The sequence below is a fragment of the Scyliorhinus torazame genome, chromosome 27, assembly GCF_047496885.1.
Source record: "Scyliorhinus torazame isolate Kashiwa2021f chromosome 27, sScyTor2.1, whole genome shotgun sequence".
Lineage (NCBI taxonomy): Eukaryota > Metazoa > Chordata > Chondrichthyes > Carcharhiniformes > Scyliorhinidae > Scyliorhinus > Scyliorhinus torazame.
In genome coordinates this window covers 16452717-16480421 of record NC_092733.1, presented here as the reverse complement: position 1 = coordinate 16480421, position 27705 = coordinate 16452717, and the positions used below count along the sequence as shown (strand labels likewise).

The following is a 27705-nucleotide window of genomic DNA, read 5'->3' as shown; positions in this document are numbered from 1 at the left end:
ATAGAAACAGAGTGCTGAAGGCAAACAGAGTGTATCTGAGTTTGGGTAAGGCTGAGTTCGGGTAAGAGGGGAGTGACAAAAAAAAAAAAAAAATCAAATTCATTAAGTAAATTAATTAACTAGTTAAGGGAATTTGGTGCTCACCTGAAGGAGGTGCAGAGAAGCAGACCTGTGAGGGAGTCTCTGGAGCAATTGCATCACAGCCAGCAGGTAAGTGATTGGCTTGTAACTGGTAAGTGATTTCTCTCTCTTTGACTTTCTCTTAGCTGTGTAGTGTAGTTCAAATTTAACTTCAGGTTTAAGTCATGGCAGGAGAGCTCAGACCCATGTCATGCTCCTCTTGTGAGATGTGGCAAGTCAGGGACCCTTCTGGTGTCCCTGACTCCTTCATCTGCAAGAAGTGTGCCCAACTGCAGCTCCTGTTAGACCGCTTGACGGCTCTGGAGCTGCGGATGGACTCACTTTGGAGCATCCGCGATGCTGAGGAAGTTGTGGAAAGCACATTCAGTGAGTTGGTCACACCGCAGATTAAAGTTACTGAGGCAGATAGGGAAAGGGTGACCAACAGTCAGAGGAAGAGTAGGAAGGCAGTGCAGGGATCCCCTGCGGTCATCTCCCTCCAAAACAGATTTACCGTTTTGGAAACTGTTGGGGGAGATGGCTCACCAGGGGAAGGTGGCAGCAGCCAGGTTCATGGCACCGTGGCTGGCTCTGCTGCACAGAAGGGCGGGAAAAAGAGTGGCAGAGCTATAGTGATAGGGGATTCAATTGTAAGGGGAATAGACAGGCGTTTCTGCGGACGCAAACGAGAATCCAGGTTGGTATGTTGCCTCCCTGGTGCAAGGGTCAAGGATGTCTCGGAGCGGCTGCAGGGCATTCTGGAGGGGGAGGGTGAACAGCCAGCTGTCGTGGTGCATATAGGCACCAACGATATAGGTAAAAAACGGGATGAGGTCCTACAAGCTGAATTTAGGGAGTTAGGAGTTAAACTAAAAAGTAGGACCTCAAAGGTAGTAATCTCAGGATTGCTACCAGTGCCACGTGATAGTCAGAGTAGGAATGACAGGATAGCTAGGATGAATACGTGGCTTGAGAGATGGTGCAAGAGGGAGGGTTTCAAATTCCTGAGACATTGGGACCGATTCTGGGGGAGGTGGGACCTGTACAAATCGGACGGTCTGCATCTGGGTGGGACCGGAACCAATGTTCTCGGGGGGGTGTTTGCTAGTGCAGTTGGGGAGGGTTTAAACTAATGTGCCAGGGGGATGGGAACCGATGTAGGAAGTCAGTGGGGACAGAAACAAAAGGCAGGAAGGGAGAGTGTGTAAAGCATGACCAGAGAAAGCAGGGCAGAGAGCAAGGAAGGTCTACATTAAACTGCATTTATTTCAATGCAAGGGGCCTGACGGGCAAAGCGGATGAACTCAGGGCATGGACGGGCACATGGGACTGGGATATTATAGCTATGACTGAAACATGGCTAAGGGAGGGGCAGGACTGGCAGCTCAATGTTCCGGGGTACAGATGCTATAGAAAGGATAGAACAGGATGTAAGAGAGGAGGGGGAGTGGCGTTTTTGATTAGGGAGAACATCACGGCAGTACTTAGAGGGGATATATCCGAGGGTTCGCCCACTGAGTCTATATGGGTGGAACTGAAAAATAAGAAGGGAGAGATCACCTTGGTAGGACTGTACTACAGGCCCCCAAATAGTCAGCGGGAAATTGAGGAGCAAATATGTAAGGAGATTACAGATAGCTGCAAGAATAATAGGGTGGTAGTAGTAGGGGACTTTAACTTTCCCAACATTGACTGGGACAGCCATAGCATTAGGGGCTTGGATGGAGGGAAATTTGTTGAGTGTATTCAGGAGGAATTTCTCATTCAGTATGTGGATGGACCGACTAGAGAGGGGGCAAAACTTGACCTCGTCTTGGGAAATAAGGAAGGGCAAGTGATAGAAGTGCTAGTGAGGGATCACTTTGGGACAAGTGACCATAATTCCGTTAGTTTTAAGATAGCTATGGAGAATGATAGGTCTGGCCCAAGAGTTAAAATTCTTAATTGGGGCAAGGCCAATTTTGATGGTATCAGACAGGAACTTGCAGAGGTAGATTGGGGGAGACTATTGGCAGACAAAGGGACGGCTGGTAAATGGGAGGCTTTTAAAAATGTGTTAACCAGGGTGCAGGGTAAGCACATTCCCTTTAGAGTGAAGGGCAAGGCTGGTAGAAGTAGGGAACCCTGGATGACTCGAGATATTGAGACTCTGGTCAAAAAGAAGAAGGAGGCATATGACGTACATAAGCAACTGGGATCAAGTAGATCCCTTGAAGAGTATAGAGATTGTCGAAATAGAGTTAAGAGGGAAATCAGGAGGGCAAAAAGGGGACATGAAATTGCTTTGGCAAATAATGCAAGGGAGAATCCAAAGAGATTCTACAGATACATAAAGGGGAAAAGAGTAACTAGGGACAGAGTAGGGCCTCTTAAGGATCAACAAGGGCATCTATGTGCAGAGCCACAAGAGTTGGGTGCGATCCTGAATGAATATTTCTCATCGGTATTCACGGTGGAGAAAGGCATGGATGTTAGGAAACTAAGGGAAATAAATAGTGATGTCTTGAGAAGTGTGCATATTACAGAGGAGGAGGTGCTGGAAGTCTTAAAGCGCATCAAGGTAGTTAAATCCCCGGGACCTGATGAAATGTATCCCAGGATGTTGTGGGAGGCTAGGGAGGAAATTGCGGGTCCCCTAACCGAGATATTTGAATCATCGGCAGCCACAGGTGAGGTGCCTGAAGATTGGAGAGTGGCGAATGTTGTGCCCTTGTTTAAGAAGGGCAGCAGGGAAAAGCCTGGGAACTACAGACCGGTGAGCCTAACGTCTGTAGTAGGTAAGTTGCTAGAAGGTATTCTGAGAGACAGGATCTACAAGCATTTAGAGAGGCAAGGACTGATTCGGGGCAGTCAGCATGGCTTTGTGCGTGGAAAATCATGTCTCACAAATTTGATTGAGTTTTTTGAGGGAGTGACCAAGAAGGTAGATGAGGGCAGTGCAGTAGACGTTGTCTACATGGACTTTTGCAAAGCCTTTGACAAGGTACCGCATGGTAGGTTGTTGCAGAAGGTTAAAGCTCACGGGATCCAGGGTGAGGTTGCCAATTGGATTCAAAATTGGCTGGACGACAGAAGGCAGAGGGTGGTTGTAGAGGGTTGTTTTTCAAACTGGAGGCCTGTGACCAGTGGTGTGCCTCAGGGATCGGTGCTGGGTCCACTGTTATTTGTGATTTATATTAATGATTTGGATGAGAATTTAGGAGGCATGGTTAGTAAGTTTGCAGATGACACCAAGATTGGTGGCACAGTGGATAGTGAAGAAGGTTATCTAGGATTGCAACGGGATCTTGATCAATTAGGCCAGTGGGCCGACGAATGGCAGATGGAGTTTAATTTAGATAAATGTGAGGTGATGCATTTTGGCAGATCGAATCAGGCCAGGACCTACTCAGTTAATGGTATGGCGTTGGGGAGAGTTATAGAACAAAGAGATCTAGGAGTACAGGTTCATAGCTCCTTGAAGGTGGAGTCGCAGGTGGACAGGGTGGTGAAGAAGGCATTCGGCATGCTTGGTTTCATTGGTCAGAACATTGAATATAGGAGTTGGGACGTCTTGTTGAAGTTGTACAAGACATTGGTACGGCCACACTTGGAATACTGTGTGCAGTTCTGGTCACCCTATTATAGAAAGGATATTATTAAACTAGAAAGAGTGCAGAAAAGATTTACTAGGATGTTGCCGGGACTTGATGGTTTGATTTATAAGGAGAGGCTGGATAGACTGGGACTTTTTTCCCTGGAGCGTAGGAGGCTTAGGGGTGATCTTATAGAGGTCTATAAAATAATGAGGGGCATAGATAAGGTAGATAGTCAACATCTTTTCCCAAAGGTAGGGGAGTCTAAAACTAGAGGGCATAGGTTTAAGGTGAGAGGGGAGAGATTCAGAAGGGCCCAGAGGGGCAATTTCTTCACTCAGAGGGTAGTGAGTGTCTGGAATGGGCTGCCAGAGGTAGTAGTAGAAACGGGTACAATTGTGTCTTTCAAAAAGCATTTAGATGGTTACATGGGTAAGATGGGTATAGAGGGTTATGGGCCAAGTGCGGGCAACTGGGACTAGCTTAATGGTAAAAACTGGGCGGCATGGACTGGTTGGGCCGAAGGGCCTTTTTCCATGCTGTAAACTTCTATGATTCTATGAAGGCACCCCCTGCCCTCCGATCTGAGTCCGCAGCCGCTTCGCGAATATCGCGCAGAATGGCGGAGCGGGCCTCTGGCAATGGCCCCGGGTAGGTCCTAGGCAGCATGGCGTACTCGCGGGGCCCGCAGAATTGGGGAACCGGTGCCGGTCCCGATTCCGTGCGGGAAAATGGGTTTTCCGCCCCCATGCCGGCCGCGATTTGGGCGTCGGGGTGCAGAGAATCCAGCCCATGGTCTACGGAGCAGTAGTGATACCCACCTTCCGATGTGGCTCAGAGATGTGGACTATGTACAGCGGGTACCTCTAAATCCTGGAGAGGTTCCACCAGCGCTGCCTCTGGAAGATCCTGCAAGTCCATTGACAGGACAGATGCACCAATGTCAATATTCTCTCTCAGGCCAACAACCCCAGCTTCGGAGCATTGGCCACACTCGGTCAGCTCCGCTGGACGGGTCACAACGGCCGCATGCCCGACTCGAAACTCCAGAAACAAACGCTCAACTCGGAACGTCAACATTGCAAACGGTCCCCAGGAGGGCAGAGGAAACCCATCAAGGACAACATGAGAAAATGCAACATCCCTGAGAATCCCGGGCCCTAGATCGCGCAAAGTGAAGGAAAGGCATCCGGGAAGGAGCTGAGCACCTCGCGTTTCTTCGCAACCTGAAGACAAGCGTCGACAGATAAAGGCAACCTCACCCACCCGCTCCTCCAACCACCATCTGCCCCACCTGTGACAGAGACTTCAGATGGTGCGTTAGACTCCTCAGTCAGCTGAGAACCCATTTTTAGTGTTGGAAGCAAGTCATCCTCGACTCCAAGGGAATACCTAAGAAGAAGAGGTTAACCGGGCAGTGTCCAAAGTTTCTCGCACCAATAACCCACACCCAATGAGTAAAACCCCCCAAGAGAAAAAATGGAAGGTCAGCGGGACAAAATGGCACCTCCAAATGACACATTCACAAATACATATTTTATTCTTCTTTATTCTGTCATGGGAGGTGGGAGTCGCTGGCAGAGATAGAATTAGTTGCCAATCCCTAATCGCCCTTCAACTGAGTGGCTCATGGGCCATTTCCAGTGTGGCTGAGAGTCAACCACATTGATGTGGGTCTGGAGTCACAGGTCGGCCAGACCGGGTAAGGACAGCAGATTTCCTTCCCTAAAGGACATTAGTGAACCAGATGGTTCGATGATGATTTTCTGGTCACCATTGCTGAGGCTGGCTTTTAATTCCAGATTTATACTTTATTGGATTTAAATTACACCAGCTGTTGTGCCCCCCCCCCCCCCCCAGGGCATTAGCCAATGTTTACCTTCGATGGGATTTCTGTAATAAAAACTCGAAAGTAAGTCTTGACTTCTCCAACTCTAATTTCATCGTGTTCCACGATCACCTTTCATCCCACACCACAGTGCCACCGGCATCCCCTTTATATATATGTGCAGTCTATCAAACTGTAAGTGTAGTCTATTAAACAATTAAAGATCCAATTCTAAGTTAAACACTGGGGAATATTAACCCTTTCCAAATCAACCTAGGCCTCAGGATTGCTCGAGAGTCATTACTACTGCACTACTGGCTCCCCCGATTGCATGGCTCATAGTAACTGCAATGCACTGTCGATATGGGCATGATTGTTTTGCATTTAATCTGCAGTGAAATCATCTGCTAAAAGCCATGGCTGTGGTTAAGTAAACCTAGCCACAAATGCTGAGAGATTTGCAAATTGTAAAGTGCTTTCATATTGGGCTTCAGGTCAAAGGCACCCAGACCTGAGTGAGTGAGCCTGTTTACTCTTAGAGGTCTACAGTATAAAAACAGGCCCTTCGGCCCAGCCTGTCCATGCTGACCATGGACCTAGATCTTCAATTTATCTTGTGTCTACTGTTATGGGCCAGGGTTTAGAGAACCCCAAAGTGTATCATGGAGTTTACCTGACCCACAGCTTTTAATAGATTGTGGTATGGGGAGCACGCGGCCCACTCTACAGGTGTGGTGCAAACAGAGCTTTACAGTAATTTTAAATGAAAACAATGTTTATTCTATGAACTCAAGTTAACCTTTTAAAACATACAGTGAACATCTTAGCAACCATCAATTCAAATACAATCCCCAAAGAATACAACACTAAGTAATCCTTAATAATTTCCCAAACAACATCCAGAAGACAAAAGAAACACCTTTTAACAGAAGCACATCAGGTTTACATTCACTACGGAGAACATTTATAATTCTGAATTCTCCAAATGATCAAGAGATAGCCTTTTCATGGCACAGAGAATAGCAGTACACCTGCTCTGTCTGGCTTCAGCTCCAACGCTCCAAAACTAAAACACACCCTGCAGCAAACAGCCCAAAACAAAAGTAAAAAGCTGACAGACAGCCCAGCTCCACCCACTCTCTGATATCACTGCAGTAATAAACACCCATTTCTTAAAGGTACTCTCACTACAGATATTTATAAACACCCATTTCTTAAAGGTACTCTCACATGACACTACAGCAAAGTGTGATAAAACCAATTCTGCGTTAGACCTGTTATCTTTGAGGAAAATAACTTGTACAACCTCAGGATGCCCCAGAACACTCAAGATAGTGTTTTGGAAGTGTTGCAATGTAGGGAAATGCAGCAACCAATTTGAGCACAGGAAGCTCCCACAAACGGTTATGTGATAAAGACCAGATAATCTTAGGTTTTCTTTCGCTTACGGGACAGATATTGGCCAGGACCCTGGGGAGAATGCCTTAGCTCCTCGTTGAATAATACTGCGGGATCTTGGGAGTCCCACCTGAGCGAGCAAACGGAAGATTTACTACTTTACGAAAGTATTTAGGCACGCAATGTCAAAAAGGAAGGTCCGAAGTTAGCATTGTCACTGTGTTCGGACCAAGCTGCTTTGTCTTGATCAGGAGTTCTCCGCACTTACCTGTAAGAAGGTGAGAGCTGCTCTCTGCAGTAAGCACTCTGCATAACAGACCTCTGCATGGACCTCCGCTGTAAAACAAATGAATCATCCAATCAGCACGGAGGCAGGCAGGTACGATTAACCTTTGCAGGCCTGCGTTTAGGTTCTAAATACATCCGCGCCGTGAGTACAGTAGTGCCATGGCTAAAGCAAGTTGCAGAATTGTTCACTGCTGAAAAAATACATTTTATCGAAGCTTTCAATCTTACACTCATCAGGGAAATGACAAGAATACCAGCGTCACGGGAATCAACAACTTTATACTGTATGAGATGAGGGTGCTGATTGGCAAGTGATTGGTAGAAACGTTGCCAGGGAGGTTGCACCAGTTGATGGTGACTGACAGTTAACTGCCAAGCATTGTTTGAAATTTAAACCAGCTTGACTCTGATGGGTCAAGGCAAGAGCTCACAGTGTGAGGTCTGTAAGAAGTAAGTAAAGTTGCCACAGTCCCAGGGGAGGCAGTGGTCTAGTGGTATTTTCACTGGACTAGTAATCCAGAGACCCAGGGCAGGTGGTGGAATTTGAATTCAATAAAAATCTGGAATTAGAAGTCTAATGATGACCATGAAACCATTGTCAATTTTCATGAAATTTTCACAGTAACTTCATTGCAGTGTTAATGTCCTACTTGTGACAATAAAGATTATTATAATAATTATTATAAAAACCCATCTGGTTCATTAATGTCCTTTAGGGAAGGAAATCTGCCATCCTTACCTGATCTGGCCTACATGTGACTCCAGATCCACAGCATTGCCCCTCAGGGATGGGCAATAACTCCTGGCCAGGCAGCGATGCCTACATCCCATGGACAAAGAAATAAAAAGATGACCATAGGCTACTTTCCCTTTTGAGGGGAGAGAGCTGACTGGTGATGATTTAACCTGAGGGTCACCACACCTCAGGCGAGGGGCAAGGTTGAAAAGGCGGGGCCTTCAAGCAGAACCTCAGTCGGTACGTGAATTGAACCCGCGCAGCTGGCCTCGCCCCGCATCACAAACCAGCTGTCAGGCCAACTGAGCTAAACCGACCCAAGGTGGTGTATACTGGAAGCTATGTATTTGGATACAAGGGCCTTGATCTTTGCAGACAGAAAGAACATGTACACACATTGTGCCTGTTTCATCGAAACAAAATAACACAGCCATTCGCTGGTCCATGCTTTGACCAATCAGAGACCATTTGCCAACCCTTTTTTTTTAAATTTAGAGTACCCAATTCATTTTTTCCAATTAAGGGGCAATTTAGCGTGTTCAATCCTCCTACCTTGCACATCTTTGGGTTATGGGGGCAAAACCCACGCAAACATGGGGAGAATATGCAAACTCCACATGGACAGTGACCCAGAGCCGGGATCGAACCTGGGACCTCGGCGCCGTGAGACTGCAGTGCTACCACTGCGCCACCGTGCTGTCCCGTTTGCCAACCCTGATGAGTTCACACTAAGGTGTGATTGGGGGAGCTTAGCTTTACTCCGTACCGAGAGGGTGCTATACCTGATCTAAGGGTTGCCAATGTTGGGGCCATTTTGTATCCCGGCAGCGATACCCACTTATCTCGTAGACGGGCGACAAGTTTCTTTCGATGTTCCCATCAGCAATATTCTTACAGCCCCCCGCCCTTCCCTTCCCACCCCCTCACCTAAGATAAAGTAAGTAAAGTCGCCATAGCCCTAGATGACCATAGGCTGCTTTCCCCGTTGAGTGGGGGGGGGGGGGGAGCTGACTGGTGGTGATTTAACTCGTGGATCACCACACCTCAGGCGAGGGGCGAGATTGAGAAGACGGGGCCTTCGTGAATAACCTAAGCCGGTACGGGGAATTGAACTTGCGCTGTAGGCCTCGCTCTGCGTCACGAACCAGCCGTCCAGCCAACTAAGCTGTATTCCGGCAGGGAAATTGGCTCCCGCTCCCCTCCAATACGTTGCCCGAGTGGTCAGGTTAACCCGGGCAGAGGGCATCACAGCCAAGCCTGTCTAGTCCCTACACATTGCCAGCAGGTGTCGCTGGTGAGCGATCCAGAGCAGGAAGCCTGACTGATCGTGACCAGGATGAGAGTTAGCCCAGAGGCTAATTATACCAACCCTCCTGCTAGCCAAGCTGCGACCCGTGGCACAGACAACGGATCAAATTTTGTTTCAAATGGGCTCTGATGAACCCGAATCAATCCTGAACAAAATAAAAAACAAAGGAAAGGCACCTTCATTACGGAAAGTTATTTTTTGTCAGAAGGTCTGGACAAAGGAGAGGCAGAGGATTGTCGAATGAGACAGAAAGACTGTCACCTCCATCCCTGCCTCAGCTCATCTCCTGGTGAAGCCCTCACTTATACATTTGTTGCCTCCAGATCTGGCTATTCCAACCGCCCCTCCACTGGCCCCCTCCCCTCCACAAATTTCATCCAGAAGCTCAGTCTGTCCTAACCCCCCCCCCCACCACGGCGGGTTGGGAACACCCGCCACATTGCAAAGAAGATTGGAAATCAAGAAAGGATACAAGAGTTGATTTTGTACCTGATCTTCGCCAGCCCGGTTTTATACTCGGTCCAGGGGGGTGCCGGGCGTGGGATACAATACGGGATACTGGGGCGGAGATTATACCCTCAGTTGCATCAAGCACCAAAGAGGTAGCTGTTTAATTCTGGCACCAGACCACAGGGAAGGTGTGGAGCCTCGGAGAGGGTTGTAGAGCAGATTCACCAGGATTGTACAGACTCATCACCTATTCCTTTACTTCTGTTGTGGGCAAAATCTTGGAAAGGTTTATAAGAGATAGGATGTATAATCATCTGGAAAGGAATAATTTGGTTAGAGATAGTCAACACGGTTTTGTGAAGGGTAGGTCGTGCCTCACAAACCTTATTGAGTTCTTTGAGAAGGTGACCAAACAGGTGGGTGAGGGTAAAGCAGTTGATGTGGTGTATATGGATTTCAGTAAAGCGTTTGATAAGGTTCCCCATGGTAGGCTACTGCAGAAAATACGGAGGCATGGGATTCAGGGTGATTTAGCAGTTTGGATCAGAAATTGGCTAGCTGGAAGAAGACAAAGGGTGGTGATTGATGGGAAATGTTCAGACTGGAGTCCAGTTACTAGTGGTGTACCACAAGGATCTGTTTTGGGGCCACTGCTGTTTGTCATTTTTATAAATGACCTGGAGCAGGGCGTAGAAGGATGGGTGAGTAAATTTGCAGATGACACTAAAGTCGGTGGAGTTGTGGACAGTGCGGAAGGATGTTACAAGTTACAGAGGGACATAGATAAGCTGCAGCGCTGGGCTGAGAGGTGGCAAATTGAGTTTAATGCAGAAAAGTGTGAGGAGATTCATTTTGGAGTATTGCGTGCAATTCTGGTCGCCGCATTATAAGAAGGATGTGGAAGCATTGGAAAGGGTGCAGAGGGGATTTACCAGAATGTTGCCTGGTATGGAGGGAAGATCTTATGAGGAAAGGCTGAGGGACTTGAGGCTGTTTTCGTTAGAGAGAAGAAGGTTAAGAGGTGACTTAATTGAGGCATACAAGATGATCAGAGGATTGGATAGGGTGGATAGTGAGAGCCTTTTTCCTCGGATGGTGATGTCTAGCATGAGGGGACATAGCTTTAAATTGAGGGGAGATAGATATAAGACAGATGTCAGAGGTAGGTTCTTTACTCAGAGAGTAGTAAGGGCGTGGAATGCCCTGCCTGCAACAGTAATGGACTCGCCAACACTAAGGGTATTCAAATAGTCATTGGATAGACATATGGACGATAAGGGAATAGTGTAGATGGGCTTTTGAGTGGTTTCACAGGTCGGCGCAACATCGAGGGCCGAAGGGCCTGTACTGCGCTGTAATGTTCTATGTTCTATTCCTTCCAGTGCAGAGGATTAAGGGGTGATCCAATTAAGATGGTTAAGATAATTAAAGGATAGACAGGGAGAAACTATTTCCTCTGATTTGGGGGGGGGGTCCAGAAGAAAGGGCCTAACCTTAAAAATTAGAAGTTGGACTGTTCAAGGGTGATGTCAGTAAGCACGGAACCCCCCCACCCCCACCCATCCCCCGCTCCACCCCATATAGGTGTTGAGCCTGTGGAATTAATTGAATAATTGAATTGGAATATTTATATGATTTGTATTAAGCAAGGGTGCTACCAAACATTTACAGATCAGAAACGAGTCACTTGGCCCATCTGATCTTTGTTCTACTCTGCTAACCCTCTCAATATATCCTGCTGTTCCTTCCTACCCGATGTTTTTTGCAAAACTTCCCCACAAGTACATCTGGAGTATTGAGGGTGACAGAACAAAACCTGGAAAATGGAGTTGAACTGCCACCATGATAATGTGAGGCCTAAGGACAGGCTTGAGGGGCTGAATGGCCTTCTCCCATCCCTGGAAGCCTTACTGGGCCCCAAATAGGTTTCCAGTGGCTTACAAAGCCTCTCCGAGTGCTCAAACAAACGCACTAAAGAATATTCAGAGTGGTTAAAGGTAGACGCGGTGAGCTAGCACAGACTCGAAGGGCCGTACTGCCTTATTTAGCGCTTTTTCCAATTCTTGCCTCTGGCGTGTCCCCAACTGTCATCGCTTCACCGTGGGCGGCCGTGCCTTCAGCTCCCTGGGCCCTGAGCTCTGGAATTCCTTCCCGAAACCCCTCCGACATTCTCGCTCCCTCCTTTAAAACCCACCTCTCTGAGTTAGCTTTGCTGATTTTTGGACATCCGCTTATGTGACTCAATGTCAACTATTGTCCCACAAAAGCTCCAGTAAAGCACCTTTGGACAGCTTTAAGATGTTTAACGGTGCTCCACAAACACCGGGCTGCGAGCTTTTGATTAGTGATGAGTGGGGCAATCGATTGAAAGAATGGTGTCACCTCAAAGGTTTCACTCCCCTTTGCAGATGACGCAAACACAAACCTTCTGTGAAGTGGCCACCAGCTGGCTTATTCACAAGACTTGACAGCGAGCCAACAACAGTCGATTTCTTCCGAAACCTGTTGGGGAAACAAGCATCCGATTAGGACAAACTGGGCACTCCTGAAAGCATCAATTTAACAAGGACCCGGGGTGTCCGCGCCCTGTAAAGAACTTTGTTTTAATCCCAATCCGATATAGACACGGTCTGGTAGATCCCGACCCGTAGGTCCCGGGCGGGATATTACATCAACGCCAAGACCATAAGAAGTTGGAAGATGTCATGTCAGAGGTCCTGGAAGGGAAGGTGGTAATATCCGGGAGCCCAGTGGGGTGGGGGGGGGGAGAAGAGAGGCCGACGTTTTGGCCTCTGCATCCCGGAGATGGTGGCCCGGAGATGCATTTTGTTAGGATGGAGGGACTCGTAGCCTCCAATGTGGGGGTTTGGCTCAGTGACATGGCCAGGGTTTCTTAAGACTACGGAAAATTAATTTCGCCATAAGGGGTTCACAACAGGGGTTCGCCCGGAGGTGGCAGCCATTCATCGACTTCTTCAAGGAAAATTGACCGTCAGCGGTGGGGGGTGGCATGGAAGTGACACACAAGGGTAGTGAATCTAATGTATGGGTAGTTAGGGTCTATGCTTTGGGGGGGGGGGGGGGGGGGGGGGATGTTATTGTGGGTTTTTGGGTGTGTTGGATCTCTTTGTTTGAAATGTTAAAATTCTAAATGCCTCAATAAAATATTTTCTTAAAATAAAAGAAATAGGAGCAGGAGGAGGCGATCCCCCCCCCCCCCCCCCCCCCCCCCCAATCCTGTTCCACCATTCAATCAGATCACAGCCGATCTGATTGTGGCCTGTGGCGGTCGCTGACCAAGTTTGCTGCCCATTCCTAATTGCCCGTGAGAAGGTGGCGGTGGGCTGCCCTCCTGAGGTCAGCTTTAGCTGGGAGGCACACTGCCTCCACCCCACCCCCACCCCCACCCCCACCCTCCAGAAGGCAACGGAGGACACCCGGGGTCGTTGGGGTCCACAGCATCACCACGTCCCGGAAAAAGACGGGGGTCCTCGAAGGCCTGTGCCGGGGACAAAGGACATTGCAACCCCACGGTCCCTTGAAGTAAAAGTTAGTCCGTTTACCTCCCGCCCCACTCGCGGCAAAAGCAACATGAGGTACCCTCAATAATGATGCTTAGAGATTAAACTGTAAAGAAGGCTTTATTAGGCTAATAACTATGCTACAGATTTGGACGAGAGCTGACTGCTATACAGACCATGAGGCAGGCCTTTATGTATGGCTCCCAGATGGGCGGAGCCAGAGGCGGAGTCCCCAGGGTTCCAAGCCTGGTCTTAAAGGGGACATCACCTTACATGATGATAAGGCAGTAACCGTTCATCACACAACAGCTATCGACAGTCGAGTTGTGAGGAGGTCACTTGGCGCAGTGGGTTAATGTCCCTGCCTCCGAGCCGCAAGCTGCGGGTTCGAGTCCCACCCCAGGACTCCTCCCAATCCCCTGGCAGACAGTGAGAGCGGCAGTGGTGAATGTGTGGGAAGGGATGCAGGAGCCTCTGCCTCACCGTCTAGGTCCGGACTATGACCTGAATGTAAAAATGTACGTTGCCACGGTTACTCACACTCCCTGACTGAACCGCGACACGCCCCCACAATAGTCACATTCTGGCAAAATGATTGCGGCCGACGAACAAGTCTATTCTTATCGGTATGTAAATAATTGCAGGCAAATACAGGGGCCAGTGGCGTTATTGAGGCACGTTTAGCAGCTTTAATGTCAACTGGCAAACAACATTCAAATTCTGACTGTCCGTATTGTCCAATTTAATGTTACGGGTGGAATTCCCCGTAAAAAAGAGAGAACAGTCCGGAGCGAGGGCGAGCGGCCTCGACCAAAACGGCTGAAAACAAAATAAAACAATCTTTTATTCTGAGACTGGAGCATCTAATCTAGGCCGACACTTGACAGCGCTGTATTCAGAGGCCACACCGCTGATGGTGCGGTCTCTCAACTGAGGTGTTACACCCCAGGTCCTGGCAAGATTGCTGTGCTCAAAATACTACAGAGGTTCGGATACAAAAGGCCTTTGAGCTTATTCCACCTATGTTCCAGAAGTGCACAGAAAGAGGCCCTCTAGCCCCAATACTCCACGCTAGTATTTATGCTCCACCTCAACCTTGCCCCGTTCTATTCCATCTCACTCCATCAGCACCTCCTTCTATCCATTTTTTCCTCTCTTGTTTGTTCAGCTTCCCCTTGACATGCATCATTTGTTAATGTGGATGTCGCTGGTTCGGCCGGCATTTATCGCCCATCCCTAGTTGACCTTCAAACGGTGGTGGTGAGCCGCCTTCTTGAACCTTCAGGTGTAGGTACACCCACTGTGCTGTGAGGGAGGGAGTTCCTGCATTTTGTCCGAGCGACAATGAAGGAACGGCCGATACATTTCCAAGTCAGGCTGGGGTGAGTGTCTTGGAGGGGAACCTCCAGGTGGTGGGGTTCCCAGGTATCTGCTGCTCATGTCCTTCTAGGTGGCCGTGGTCGTGTGTTTGGAAGGTGCTGCCTAAGGAAACTTGGCGAGTTCCTGCAGTGCATCTTGTAGACGGTGCACACGGCTGCCACTGTGCGTCGGTGTGGAGGGTTTGAATGTTTGTGGAAGGGGGAACAATCAAACATGGCTGCTTTGTCCTGGATGGTGTTGGGTTGCTTGAGTGTTGTTGGAGATGCACTCATCCAGGCAAGTGGAGAGTATTTCATTACACTCCTGACTTGTGCCTTTTATGTGACATCTAAACAAACCTGTTGGACTTTAACCTGGTGTTGTAAGACTTCGTATTGTGCCTTTTAGATGGTGGTCAGGCTTTGGGGGGTCAGGAGGTGAGTTACTCACCGTAGGATTCCCAGCCTCTGACCTGCCCTGGTAGCCACAGTATTAATGTGGCTAGTCCAGTTCAGTTTCTGACCAATGGTAACCCCCAGGATGTTGATTGTGGGGGATTCAACGATGGTAATGCCATTGAATGTCAATGCTATTCACTCAACAAATCCCTGTGGTAGCGAGTTCCACATTCTCACCACTCTTTTGGTGAAGGAGGAATCTCCTGAATTCCCCACTGGATTTATTACACGCAGTCTCGCTGCTGTGATACGAAACGAGAGAGCGCTACCGAGCTCCTCAGTGACAGCAATCACCCCCCCACACTCCCCACCCCCACCCCCAGCCTGCTAACATTCCACACCCTCAACATCAAACACCGTCAACTCCCAGGGACACCTCTTGGTTCTCCCTGAGATCCTCAAACCTCCTGGCCTCAGCCGTGACCCAACTGGGCCTCCATCCGATGCCTGGTTCGCAGGCGCCATTAGCAATTAGCAGCTTGACGCCCAATCTCGTTGGGGGGGAAGTGGCCTGAAGGGGGAAGAGAGGATGTGACAACATTCAGGGTTTCACTTCCTCTACAAACAAGCATATCATCGCCCTCTTTCACCAGCACATCTCTTCACCTTTGACCCCCCCCCGGCAGAAGCCATTTTGACTGCCGTAACGAAAACAAATAACCTCCAACGGACCCAAGACCCTTAACTCATTCCGCTTCCCCACCCCCCCCAACACTTCGCCACCCCCCCCCCCCCCCCCCCCCCCCCCCCCACCACCACCAGGGTTGTACCTTTGGCAAATCTCCTGTGCTTCTTTCATCGTGTGACCGGCACTGATGATGTCATCGTGTTCAAAGGTCATCATGGCCTGCATTTCCAAAATGGTGGCGTATATCAGAGCGTGGTACATGCTGTCCTTCACCCTATCAAAACAAACAAGAGAGACAATTTACTGAACCCCAATGTCCGAGCTGGTGGGACCCACGCCTCCGAATTGGAAGCCTTGTGCTCACCACCTCAGCCGACATTCCAGCACAGCGCCAAATAAGATGAGAGGGGTTCAGCGGAATTCTCCGTCGTCGGGAGAATCCCACCCGTTATCTTTCAAATATATATTAAATTAAGGCGCTATCTGTTTGCTCACCTCAGTTTCCACCTCTGCGTCCAGAGCTGGCTATTCCGATTCCCGTCGATGCTCTCCTGACCCGCCTCTCACCCTCCATGAACTTGCGCCCATCCAAAGGTTCCACAGCCCATCTCCTGACTCACGCCAAGTCCGGTTCACCCTATCAGAGTTGCGGGTCCTACCAACTATCATCATCACCATCCCCTGAAGTCGCTGAGAAATATTGACTCCCCAGCCGATCCTGCATTGACTTCAAAATCCTCATCCCGGTTTTCAAATCCCTTCAACACCTTGTTAACCCCTCCCTATTTCTGTAACCTCCTCCAGCCACGCAGTTACATAGACCCCAAGCTCTGGCATTCCCTGTCTGAACCCCTCAACATCCCGATCTCTCCAATTTCCTTCTGGCCAAAATCTACCAAACTGACCTGCCCAGGTGACACCCGACACCTTCTCAAAGGAAATTAGGGCAACAAATGTTGGCCTGGCCCTTGTCACCCACATCATGTAAAAGAATAGATTTAAAAAAACATTCATGCCTTGGAGCCACGTTTTGTTTGAAACACCTTGGGGTGTTTTGTTATGTTAAAGGCACCATGTAAATGCAAAGTGACCATATGGCACATCACCATTCAAAGCGTTGGAAGGTCCACCGATGGCCTGGGCAGTATTCGCCTCCACCAATCCCATTGTGAAATCTGCCGGATCATTCCTTTGTTTGTGGAATCTTTCTGTGCCCAAGCTGGCTTCTGTTTCAGCCTACGTACTAACTGCGATTGCTCTTCAAAAGGGAGCCCATTGTCCCCGCTATTGTTTGCCTTGGCAATTGAGCCTCTAGCAGTAGCATTGAGGTCATCCACGAAGTGGCGAGTGATAGAGAGAGGAGGGAAGGAGCAGAGGGTGCCATTGTATGCGGACGATCTGTTGTTATATGCAACGGACCCTCTCCCGCGTGCCGAGGAGATAATGAAGCTGGGGTATAGATTAAACTTGGGGGGGAAAGCGCATGTTTTCCGGTGAATCTCCCAGGGAGGGGAGTTGACCGGGGCAAGTTGCCATTTCGCTTGGCCAGGTCCAATTTTCGTTACCTGGGAGTCCAGGGGGCCATGATTGGGCCTCGCCACGGAAATTAAATTTCGGGGACCTGGTTACGACGGTGAAGGCTGATCTAAAGAAGTGGGATAACCTCCAGCTGACTTTGGCAGTGAGGGTTCAGTCGGTCAAAATGAATACCACTCCCCACCCCAAAGGTTTCTATTTTTGTTTCAGTGCCTTCCAGTTTTCCTTCCAAAATCGTTCTTCGCAAGAGTCAATGAGATAATCTCTTCTTTTATCTGGCGGGCAGGACCCCACAGGTTTGTAGGGTTTTTTAACAAAGGGATAGACAATCAGCATTGCCCAACCTGTTACACCACTATTGGGCGGTGAATACTGAAACGGTGTGGGGGTGGTATTGAGGGACAGGGTCCATGAGGGGGCGAATGGAGAGGAATGACTGTAAAGGCACCGGTTTGAGAGCATTGGTCACTGCTCCCCTTCTGTTTTCCCCAATGCAATGGACTGCCAGCCCCGGTGGTGTTGGCCACCTTGAGAATATGGGGACAGTTCAGGCGGCATTTTAAACTGGGTGACATGTCAGTGTTGGCCCCAATTTGTGAAAGCCATGGGTTTGTGCCGGCAATTGTGATCTCGTCCTTTGGGGCTTGGAGGGGAAGAGGGTTTAGAGCGGTTTGGTGACTTGGTTGTAGATGGGAAGTTGGCTAGTTTTGAGGAGTGGCTGGAGAAGTACAAGCGAAACATTGCACGCAAGGAAGTTGCTACCTTCCCTTTGGTCCCCCCTGATGTGTTATGTACTCTAGGATAACACAGGCTGTAACTCAATGCAGCTTTGACCAAAAGATACTCCAGACTTTGAAGTAAGTTCAATGTGATTTATTGAACCATTAGCACAGTTCTCTATGAGTTCGACTCTCCTGCTAATCTTGCTATAGTAACTCAGTCTAACTAACCAGTCTGCTCTAAGCCATGTGGTGGGTGTGATGCTTCTGATCTGCCCCTGTCCTTCTCTCTAAGTGTCGCCTGTGGAAAGAGACAGATCATGTGTGCCCTGTCCTTAAATATGGGTTGTGTAATTCCCCCTTGTGGTAGTGTCACCTCTGGGTGTCTTGACTGTCCATTGGTCGTGTCCTATTCTATGTGTGCGTGGGTTTCTTCTGGGTACTCCGGTTTCCGTGAAACCCACGCAGACACGGGGAGAATGTGCAAACTCCACACGGACAGTGACCCAGGACCGGAATTCGAACCCGGGTCCTCAGCGCCGCAGTCCCAGTGCTAACCACCGTGCTGCAATAACGTCTCCTCCACTTCCTTCAGCGCCTCCCCTTGCTCCCGCACCTCCGCCACTGAGCTCGCCACCGCCGTCGTCACCGGGGAAACCACCTCCTCCACCAGCGCACTCAAAACCTCTCTCATCTCCTTCCTCATTGTCTCCATGTATCTTGTAAACTGCCTTTCGAATTCCGCAGCCATCACCTTAGTTATTTCTTCAGCCGTAAGCAGTGCGGCCTCCCCTGGTGCTCCAGCCTCCATTTTCCTTGGTGACCCCGCGGTGACCTTTCCACTCCCCGACGGACCTTCAGCTGTTTTCTTTACGGACGATTTTTTGCTCACCCTCGACATTTTTCTTCACTGTGCCTTCACTGTTTCTTCCTGCTTTTGCCGCCTCCGTGGACCCTGGGACCGGGCTTAAAGCCCCGCAAATGCCGTTCCCGAATGGGAGCCCTCCATCGTGCGGCCGCCTCCCGCCCGCCCGGGAAAGTGGAGTTGAGGGTCATCACATCAGACTAGCCATGATCTCACCAAATAGGCCGAATGGCCTTCTTCTGCTCCTTATGGTCTTTCACTCCCCCCCCCCCCCCCTTCAATGAGGGTCACCGCTCCTGCTGGTCCGTGGCTCAGAATGATCCCGTGGGCTCGTTTCCATGGTTGCGGGAGACGAGGGGTGGTGGTGTGAGAGCAGGTTTCCCAGACACATGTTCAAGTGCCAACGCTGAACATATTTAAGGCTGGGTCAGACAGGTTTGCTCTTTCAGGGGATCATGGGGAGCGGGTGGGAAAGTAGGGTTGAAACCCAAGATCAGCAGTGATCAGAGTAAATGCTGGAGCAGGCTGGACTGGCTCTGTGGGCTGCACCTGCGCCCATTTCGTATTGACCCCTATTCCCACCCTAAATGGTCCCTCCCTCTCCCAGGACATAAGGTGCAGGGTATACAGGAACATAGGAACAGGGGTCGGCCATTCAGCCCCTCGAGCCTGTCCTGCCATTCAATGACATCGCGGCTGATTATGCCCTACCAGCCTTGGCCCGTGCCCTTTAATATCTTTGCTTAACAAACGTCTATCTGTCTCAGATTAAAAATTAACAACTGTTCCAGCTTCAACTGCTGTTTGTGGGAGAGAGTTCCAAACCTCTCCCTTTGACTGAAGACGTTCTTCCTCACATCCTGAACGATCTAGCCCTAATGTTTAGACTGTGCCCCCTAGTTTTAGAATCCCCAACTAGTGGAAATAGTTTATCTTTTTCTACCCTGTTAATATCTTGAATACTTCGATCAGATCACCCTTGAATTTTACAAATCCGAGCGAAAACAGGTCTAATTTGAGTAATCGCTCCTCGTAACCTAACCCCAGGAGACCAGCTATCACTTTAGGAAACTTACAAAAGGCCAAAGTATCCTCCCTAAGGTGTGGTGCCCAGAGCAGCTCACAGTGACTCCAAATGGGGTCTAACCAGGGTTTTGTAAAGCTGTAGCATAACCCCTGTGTCTTTATACTCCAATCCTCCAGCTATCAATGCTGGCATTCCATTCAGCTTTTTTGATTTTTTTTTTGTCCTGGTTCCTGGCATTTTAAGGACTTCTGCACCTTAACCCCCAAGTTTCTTGGGACATTCACTGTACCTAGCCTCAATCCATTTAGAAAGTACCCCGCTCCATCAGGTTGTGATAGCCCCTGCTTAGAACTGGCTGGATAGAGCGGAGGGTGATTTCTGGGTTAGATTATTCCACCATGGCTCATCCCACAGCTAAGACAAATCACACCCTCAGCCAACGCCGAGATGCCAACACCAATCGCCAGACTGGAGCCAGTACCCGGAGAGCTAATGTACAAAGCCCCACTCTACATACACTAAAGAAATGCAGGTCATAGAATCATAGAGCCCCTACAGTGCAGAAGGAGGCCATTCGGCCCATTGGGTCTGCACCGGCCCTCCGAAAGAGCATCCTACCTCGGTCCACTCTCCTGCCCAATCCTGTAACCTAAATTACACATCTTTCTTCAGACACTAAGGGGAAATTTAACACATTCAACCTGCACGTCTTTGGACTGCGGGGGGAAACCGGAGCACCCGGAGGAAACCCACGCAGACACGGGGAGAAAGTGCAGACTCCGCACAGACAGTTACCCCAGGCCGGAATTGAACCCGGGTTCCTGCCGCTCTGAGGCGGTAGTGCTAACCACCGTGCCTACATGCCACCCCTTTACTGCCTTTTCCCCAATGGAGTTAGGGTCGTTTAGGCCAATCCTAGCAACTGTACAGCCATGTCCCCGGGTCTTATTTTGACCCAGCATAGATATGGGGAAAAGGGGGTAGTGAACGTGGCATTTTCCTTTTCTCTTTGTCTCTGTACCACAATGGCTGCCGCGTGAAGGCTCAAAGCACTGGAGGAAACAGTGTCAGGAGGTCGCAACAGGTATGAACCCAATGGGCCGAATGGCCTCATTCTGTGCCACAACGGGCCAATGACCTCCTGCACCTAAAACCCCACTTCAATTCACGTTAAGGGTGAGTAACTGCTGCATCACTGCCCCGTCAAACCAACTCAGCAGCTCGCAACTTCCGTTGAACAGATGGGAAGGGGCTGGGGATTCTTCCCACAGGGACATTACCCACTCCTGAGTTTAGAAGCTGTCCTGAGGACCGTGTTTCCCTCCATGCCAGAGGTCGCAACACCCCCCAACATCGCAGGATTACCAACGTTAGCTTAGCGGTTAGCACCTTACCACCAAGTCAGAGGCTAATGAGTTCACACTGTTAGCTCTAATAATAGTACACGGTGCCAGGGCCCTGCCCGCTGATTCCCTTGTTGCCCCTTTCTTTTATTTTGCCGTTATCATTTTTGATCCATGGATGATTCATGGGCATGTGTCTTTAGGTCAAGCTGCAAAGAGGAATGAGGAATTCAGAAGTTACAGGAGAGAACACTCTGTGAGTCCCTACTAGTTTCAACGGGAGACCTCCGACTTTTCAGCCCCAGAGAGAGAGAGCTGGGGTGGGACTCAGTGTGATCGATTGGCCGGTTGCCAATGAATTGGCCAAAAAGGTTGTACTCTCCCCAGTAACATGCGGTGATTGGATCCTATCCTCGTGGAATGATTTTCAATGTCCCAACGAGCTCAGTTTGACTCCTGTAACCACGGGGACAAGGACTTTCTCCGTCCTCCTCAGTGTTTTCTCCGGGAAGGCTGTGAGTTGATGTATTTCTGCAGCTGCAGTGAAGTTGAATGAATGAATCTCCAGGGAAACTATTAGAGGCTGCAGACAAAGACCAGGACCTGCTCCCTCTTTCCAGAAAGACCATGGGTGGGATTCTCAACTACCCAGCGGGGTGGGCGGTCCCGGCGCCGAGGGGTGGGCCGCCCGGAAGGTGCGGAATCCTCCGCACCCTCAGGGGCTAGGCCGGCGGCAGAGTGGTTCGCGCCGCGCCAGCCGGCGCGGAAGGGGCTTGGCGCCGTGCCAACTGCCGCCGAAGGGCCTCCGCCGGCTGCCGCGAGTTGGCACATGCATGGGAGCACCAGCGTGTGCTGGCGGCATCCCAGCACATGCACAGTGGGGGGGGTTCGTCTCTGCACCGGCCATGGTGGAGGTCCACAGCAGCCGGTGTGGAGGGAAAGAGTGCCTCCATGGCACAGGCCCGGCGGCGGATCGGTGGGCCCCGATCGCGGGCCAGGCCACCGTGGGGGTACCTCCCGGGGCCAGATCCCTCCACGCCCCCCCCCCCCCCGAGGACCCCGGAGGCCCCCCGCAGAGCCAGGTCCTGCCGGTAAATTCCAGGTCTAATTTACGCTGGCGGGACCGGCCTAAAATGGGCTGCTGCTCGGCCCATCGCGGGCCGGAGAATCGGCGGGGGGGGGGGGGGGGGGGGGGGCGCTGCCAGCGGCTGCCGACCGGCGCGGCGGAATTCACGGCCTCTCCAAAACCCCAGCGCTGGAGACTTCGGCAGCTGGCGGGGGCGGGAATCACGCCGTCCCCTGGCCATTCTCCAGCCCGGCGGGGGGGTCAGAGAATCCCGCCGCATGAGTGCCGTATTTGTGAAACTACAAACAATTGAAGGGATCTGGAGTCAAACCTCGAACTGAAAGCAATGTTTGAAGAGGAGTACGGTGCTGGAAAAACAAATCTGAAACTTTTACTTCTGATTTTTATCCCTTTCCTCCCCTCTCTGTTTATCTGTCTTATGTGTGGGTGTGTTTGGAGGGTGGGGGGGGGCAAGTTAAAGCGGGTAATTCGGGAATAAATAATTCTTAACCAGTTGTATTTGCTGCATATTTCATTATGTTTCTTGTTATTAATAAAAAGTAATTGGGTTTAAATTTACAAACCTAGTGACTGTAATTATTGGGCAGCCAAGGGCCAAAAATATCGGGTATTTTTATAAGAATTATTGGTTAATTCAATTGTGCTGTGACTCCAGGTCAAGTGGGGCTGGAATTGACTGTGCCCTAGCCCAGGGGGTCATAACAACAGTGAACGCACAACACACACACACGCCGCACACACATGCTGGGCACACACACACGACACACATGTGCCGCACACACGCACAATGCACATGTGCCACACATATGTACAGCACACACATGTGCTGCACACATGTAGAACACACACACCTGCCGCACACATGCACCATGCACACGTGCCACACACATGTATAACACACACACGTGCCACACACATGTACAACACACATGCCACACACATGTACAACACACACACGTGCCGCAGACATGTACAACACACACGTGCCACACACATGTACAACACACACGTGTCGCACGCCTGTACAACACACACATGTACAACACACACATGTGCCGCACCCACACACATGCACAGCACACACATGCCACACATATGCACAACACACACACATGGAAATATTGCACACACACACACACAAACATGTGCCACACACACTTGCACAACACACACACACACACACATGCCGCACAGATGCACAAAACACACACACCAGTCATGGGCTATTGCCATTAATATACACTGCACTGATAAATGTGTTAGCACGTTTGTACGGGTAGGTTTTTGAAGCACTTGGGAAGTCGACCCTTGTTGGCTGCACCATTAGCGGCCGTGCCTTCAGTGGTCCAGGCCGCATTCTGCAGAATTCCCTCCGCCGCCCCCAAACCATCTCTGTCCCTTGGAGAAACATTTTGTTTAATCTCTTTGGCCGAGCTGGTGGTCATCCATCCTCTACGATGCTGCATCCATTTTTTTGTCCAACTACGCTGCGGTTTTTGATTCTATAGGCGCCAGCTAAATGCAAGGTGGTGCAGAGAATTTACACCCCACCCCCATCCGGCAGTCGGTGTGACACGTCTCCGGCAAATATTGGTTTTGTTAAATTGCAAATAATTGGGGGTTGTTTTTGAGCAAAGAAGCTGTGATGTCAGGCAGCGGCAGAATGGGTGACGGTGAGTAGCCTCCAGCTGCACCTGCCCGCTCAGGTGGGGAGAGATTATCCCACGGTACTATTACAAAGGAGAGGTGCGGGGGCGGGGGGGGGGGGGGATGCTCCTGGGTGACTGCCCAATATTTACCCTTCTGCCACAAACGCCACCTGGAGGTTCTCCCCCCCCCCCCCCCCCCCACACCCCACCCCAGCCACTCGCCATCCCGACCTGGAAATAAATTGGCCGTTCCTTCACTGCGGCTGGGTCACAATCCTGGAACTCCCTCCCTAACAGCACTGTGCGCGCACCTACACCACATGGACAGCAGCGGCTCAAGAGGCGGGTCGATGCCCACATTCTGTAAATTTATATTTTTTTAAACTTTCAGAAATGATTGGCTAGTTTCGGGATCTTGCTGTGCCGCAATTGGCTGCCTCGTTCGCTGCATTCCATTGTGTTTGGTTCTGGAAGTGCTTCCTGCTTTACAACCTGTTGCTGAACCTTCTCACTGCTAATTGCCCATCAGAGGAAACCCTCTCTCTATGTTCACCTCATCGAACCATTTTCACATTCCGGATACCTCAATCAGATCACCTCTCGGTCTTCTTTATTCGAGAGAATACGATCAAGCCAGCTTCACACAACCCTCTCTCGCAATTTAATCCCCATAAACCATTTAAACCCCCTCTGATGATAAACGCCAATGACAGTTGCAAGCTCCTGCTTTGATCGAAACAGTTAATCTCCGACCTCACTTGCCGCTGATAGGATCTGAATCGACAGGAGAAGCGACAATTAAACTGCTGTTGACACAGGAGTCAGGAGGGATGGTTTACTCAAGGTCAGGGAACCAGCTTGTGAGTAAACTCGAGTCCACTTCAGCACACTATGTACCATCGCCCAAGACAGCTCCATCAAAGCACCGACTAGCTTTCAGATTTGTTTGCCTTCTTGTCGATTTTTCCCCACCCTCTGTCTTTCCCGGAAAATCCTGAATCCTGCCGGAAGACACTCGTGCAAGGCCGAGGCTTCCTGTGTGAGCATCACAGCTCACCAAATCTTTTGGTCTTACTGAATGTGGGGCCGAATGGCCAAGTCCAGCTCCTTATGTTCTTACATTCTGGAAGAATTTCAGAAAGAAATACCAGGCAAAATCAAACTTCCCCGGATTTGCACAAGCACACACCCATTCCAACCCCCCCCCCCCCCAGCTACAACACACACACACACCCATTCCAACCCCCCCCCAGCTACAACACACACACACACGCATTCCAACCCCCCCCCCAGCTACAACACACACACACCCATTCCAACCCCCCCCAGCTACAACACACACACACACATATTCCAACTCTCTCATACTCGCACACTCTCTCTCTCCCTCTCACACTCGCACACTCTCCCTCTCTCTCTCACACACACACTCTCTATCTCTCTCACAAACACACACACGTACACTCTCTCATGCACACACTCTCTCTCACGCACACGCTCTCACGCACACGCTCTCACGCACACGCTCTCACGCACGCACACAATCTCTCTCACACACACACTCTCTATCTCTCTCACAAACGCACACACTCTCTCACGCACACTCTCACGCACACACTCAAACGCACACACTCACACACACACTCTCTCACGCACACTCTCACGCACACACTCAAACGCACACACTCTCTCACGCACACTCTCACAAACACACACACGCACACACACTCTCACGCACACTCTCACGCACACACTCAAACGCACACACACACACTCACACACACACTCTCACACACACACTCTCACACACACACTCTCTCTCACACACACTCTCACACACACTCTCTCTCACACACACTCTCACACACTCTCTCTCACACACACTCTCTCACACACACTCTCTCTCTCACACACACTCTCTTTCACACACACACTCTTTCACACACACACTCTTTCACACACACACACTCCCCCTCACACACACACATACACTCTCACACACACACACTCTCATACACACACTCTCACACACACTCTCTCACACACACACTCTCTCACACACACACACTCTCTCACACACACACACTCTCACACACACACACTCACACACACACACTCTCACACACACACTCTCTCACACACACTCTCACACACACACTCTCTCTCACACACTCTCTTTCACACACACACATTCTTTCACACACACACTCTCTCACGCACATACACTCCCTCTCACACACACTCTCTCACACACACACTCTCTCTCTCTCACACACACACACACACTCTCTCACACACACATACACACAAACTCACACACTCTCTCTCACACACACATACACACAAACACACACACTCTCCCTCTCTCTCACACACACACACTCTCTCTCACACACACACTCTCTGTCTCACACACATACACTCTCACACACACACATATACTCTCTCACTCACATACACACACTCTCACACACACATACTCTCCCTAACCCACATACACATGTTCTCCTTCTCCCACACACGCACACACACATGCACATGCACACACCCACGTGTGCACGCACAATATGAAGTAGGAACCATCTTTCTTCTCTGGTGTAAAGACATTAAGCTAATTACTGTTCAGAATCTAACATCTAGAAGCTTCCAGCAGCTGTTCCCGATGATAAAATGAGCAAAATTGGTTTAAGCATCGAGGCAATCGATCTTCCAGCGTAGGAGCCAGAAGTGACTGGAACAATTAATTTTTAACTTAACAAAAATTGATGTTTAACAACAACATTTTATATTTATATATCACCTCAAGCCTGATAAAATTTCAGAGGTGCTTTGTAGGAGCATTATAGAACAAAGCGTGACACCGAGACATGGGGAGATATTAGGACAAATGGCCAAATTCTTGGTCAACGGGATATGTGTTGAAGAGCGTCTTCATGGAGGAAAGGGGCGGGGAGGTGCTGGGAGAGAGTTCCAGAGTTTCGGGCCTAGGCACATCTGTCCTGTCAGAGCTATGTGGATCCTTCATATCAAATAGAACCACCTAAACATGCTGATAAGACTCAAGAACAGCTCCTCTGACTCTTCCAGCACTCCTCCAGATTAAGAGCATAAATTCAGGATAATGGGCGATGTACAAAGGCCCCTCACTTGATGCTCCAAGTTTGGAAAGTTTACCTTGGCTTCAGCACCTCCAGGCTCTCACTGAATTGGTTGTTGAGAAACATGTCCATGGCTGACATACACTCATCCAGAGACACCTTCAGGTCCACACTCGAGGAACTGCACAAAATGAATTGGGGGGTGGGAAAGAAAAGAATCAGAATATATTTCATTATTATTCTTCTCCCCGCTCCCGATCCCTCGCTGGGATGCAATCCCTTAATCACCAGGGTCCTCGTACTCATAATGTCAGCGGCACTAATTTTCCAGGGCGGAATCTGGGGGTAACGAGTGAAGAAAAAGAAGCAAACTATGGAGGTGTGGCTATCCCAGCATTCATAGCAGCAGTGAAAGTCCCCTATCAAAACCATACTTTCAGAAAATGGTTCCCTCCCGCCTCCCAACACCGTGAATATTGTGATCGCTCCAACCCACAGCTGAAGGAGAAATCAACACTAACTGTCTTCACGAGAGAGGCTTGAATGTGACATAAGAATAAAAAGAACCAATAGTGAGAACAATTGAGGAAATAGAAACGTTATTTGGAGCTAAGCCTTCTAGGGGGTTCCTGGGGCACGTGATGATGGGTGAAGCTTGCCCCTCCAGCCATTGGCTGTCAGCCACCGCTCAGTTGTAGCATTCCCTCACCT

At 49.8% G+C, this 27705-nt stretch overlaps 1 protein-coding gene across 2 annotated transcripts in view; it reads right to left on the bottom strand.

Annotated features, from left to right (window-relative positions):
• LOC140403255 (tetratricopeptide repeat protein 39A-like) overlaps positions 1-27705 on the bottom strand; it is a 94794-nt gene that overhangs the window by 30626 nt on the left and 36463 nt on the right. For both annotated transcript variants that reach the window (XM_072491027.1, XM_072491026.1), the window contains exons 2-5: positions 27071-27175; positions 15813-15944; positions 12130-12206; positions 7190-7257 (exon numbers count right to left, since the gene is read on the bottom strand). In XM_072491027.1, the coding sequence (XP_072347128.1) occupies positions 7190-7257; positions 12130-12206; positions 15813-15944; positions 27071-27175 (382 nt within the window). The remainder of the gene's footprint in view (positions 1-7189; positions 7258-12129; positions 12207-15812; positions 15945-27070; positions 27176-27705) is intronic.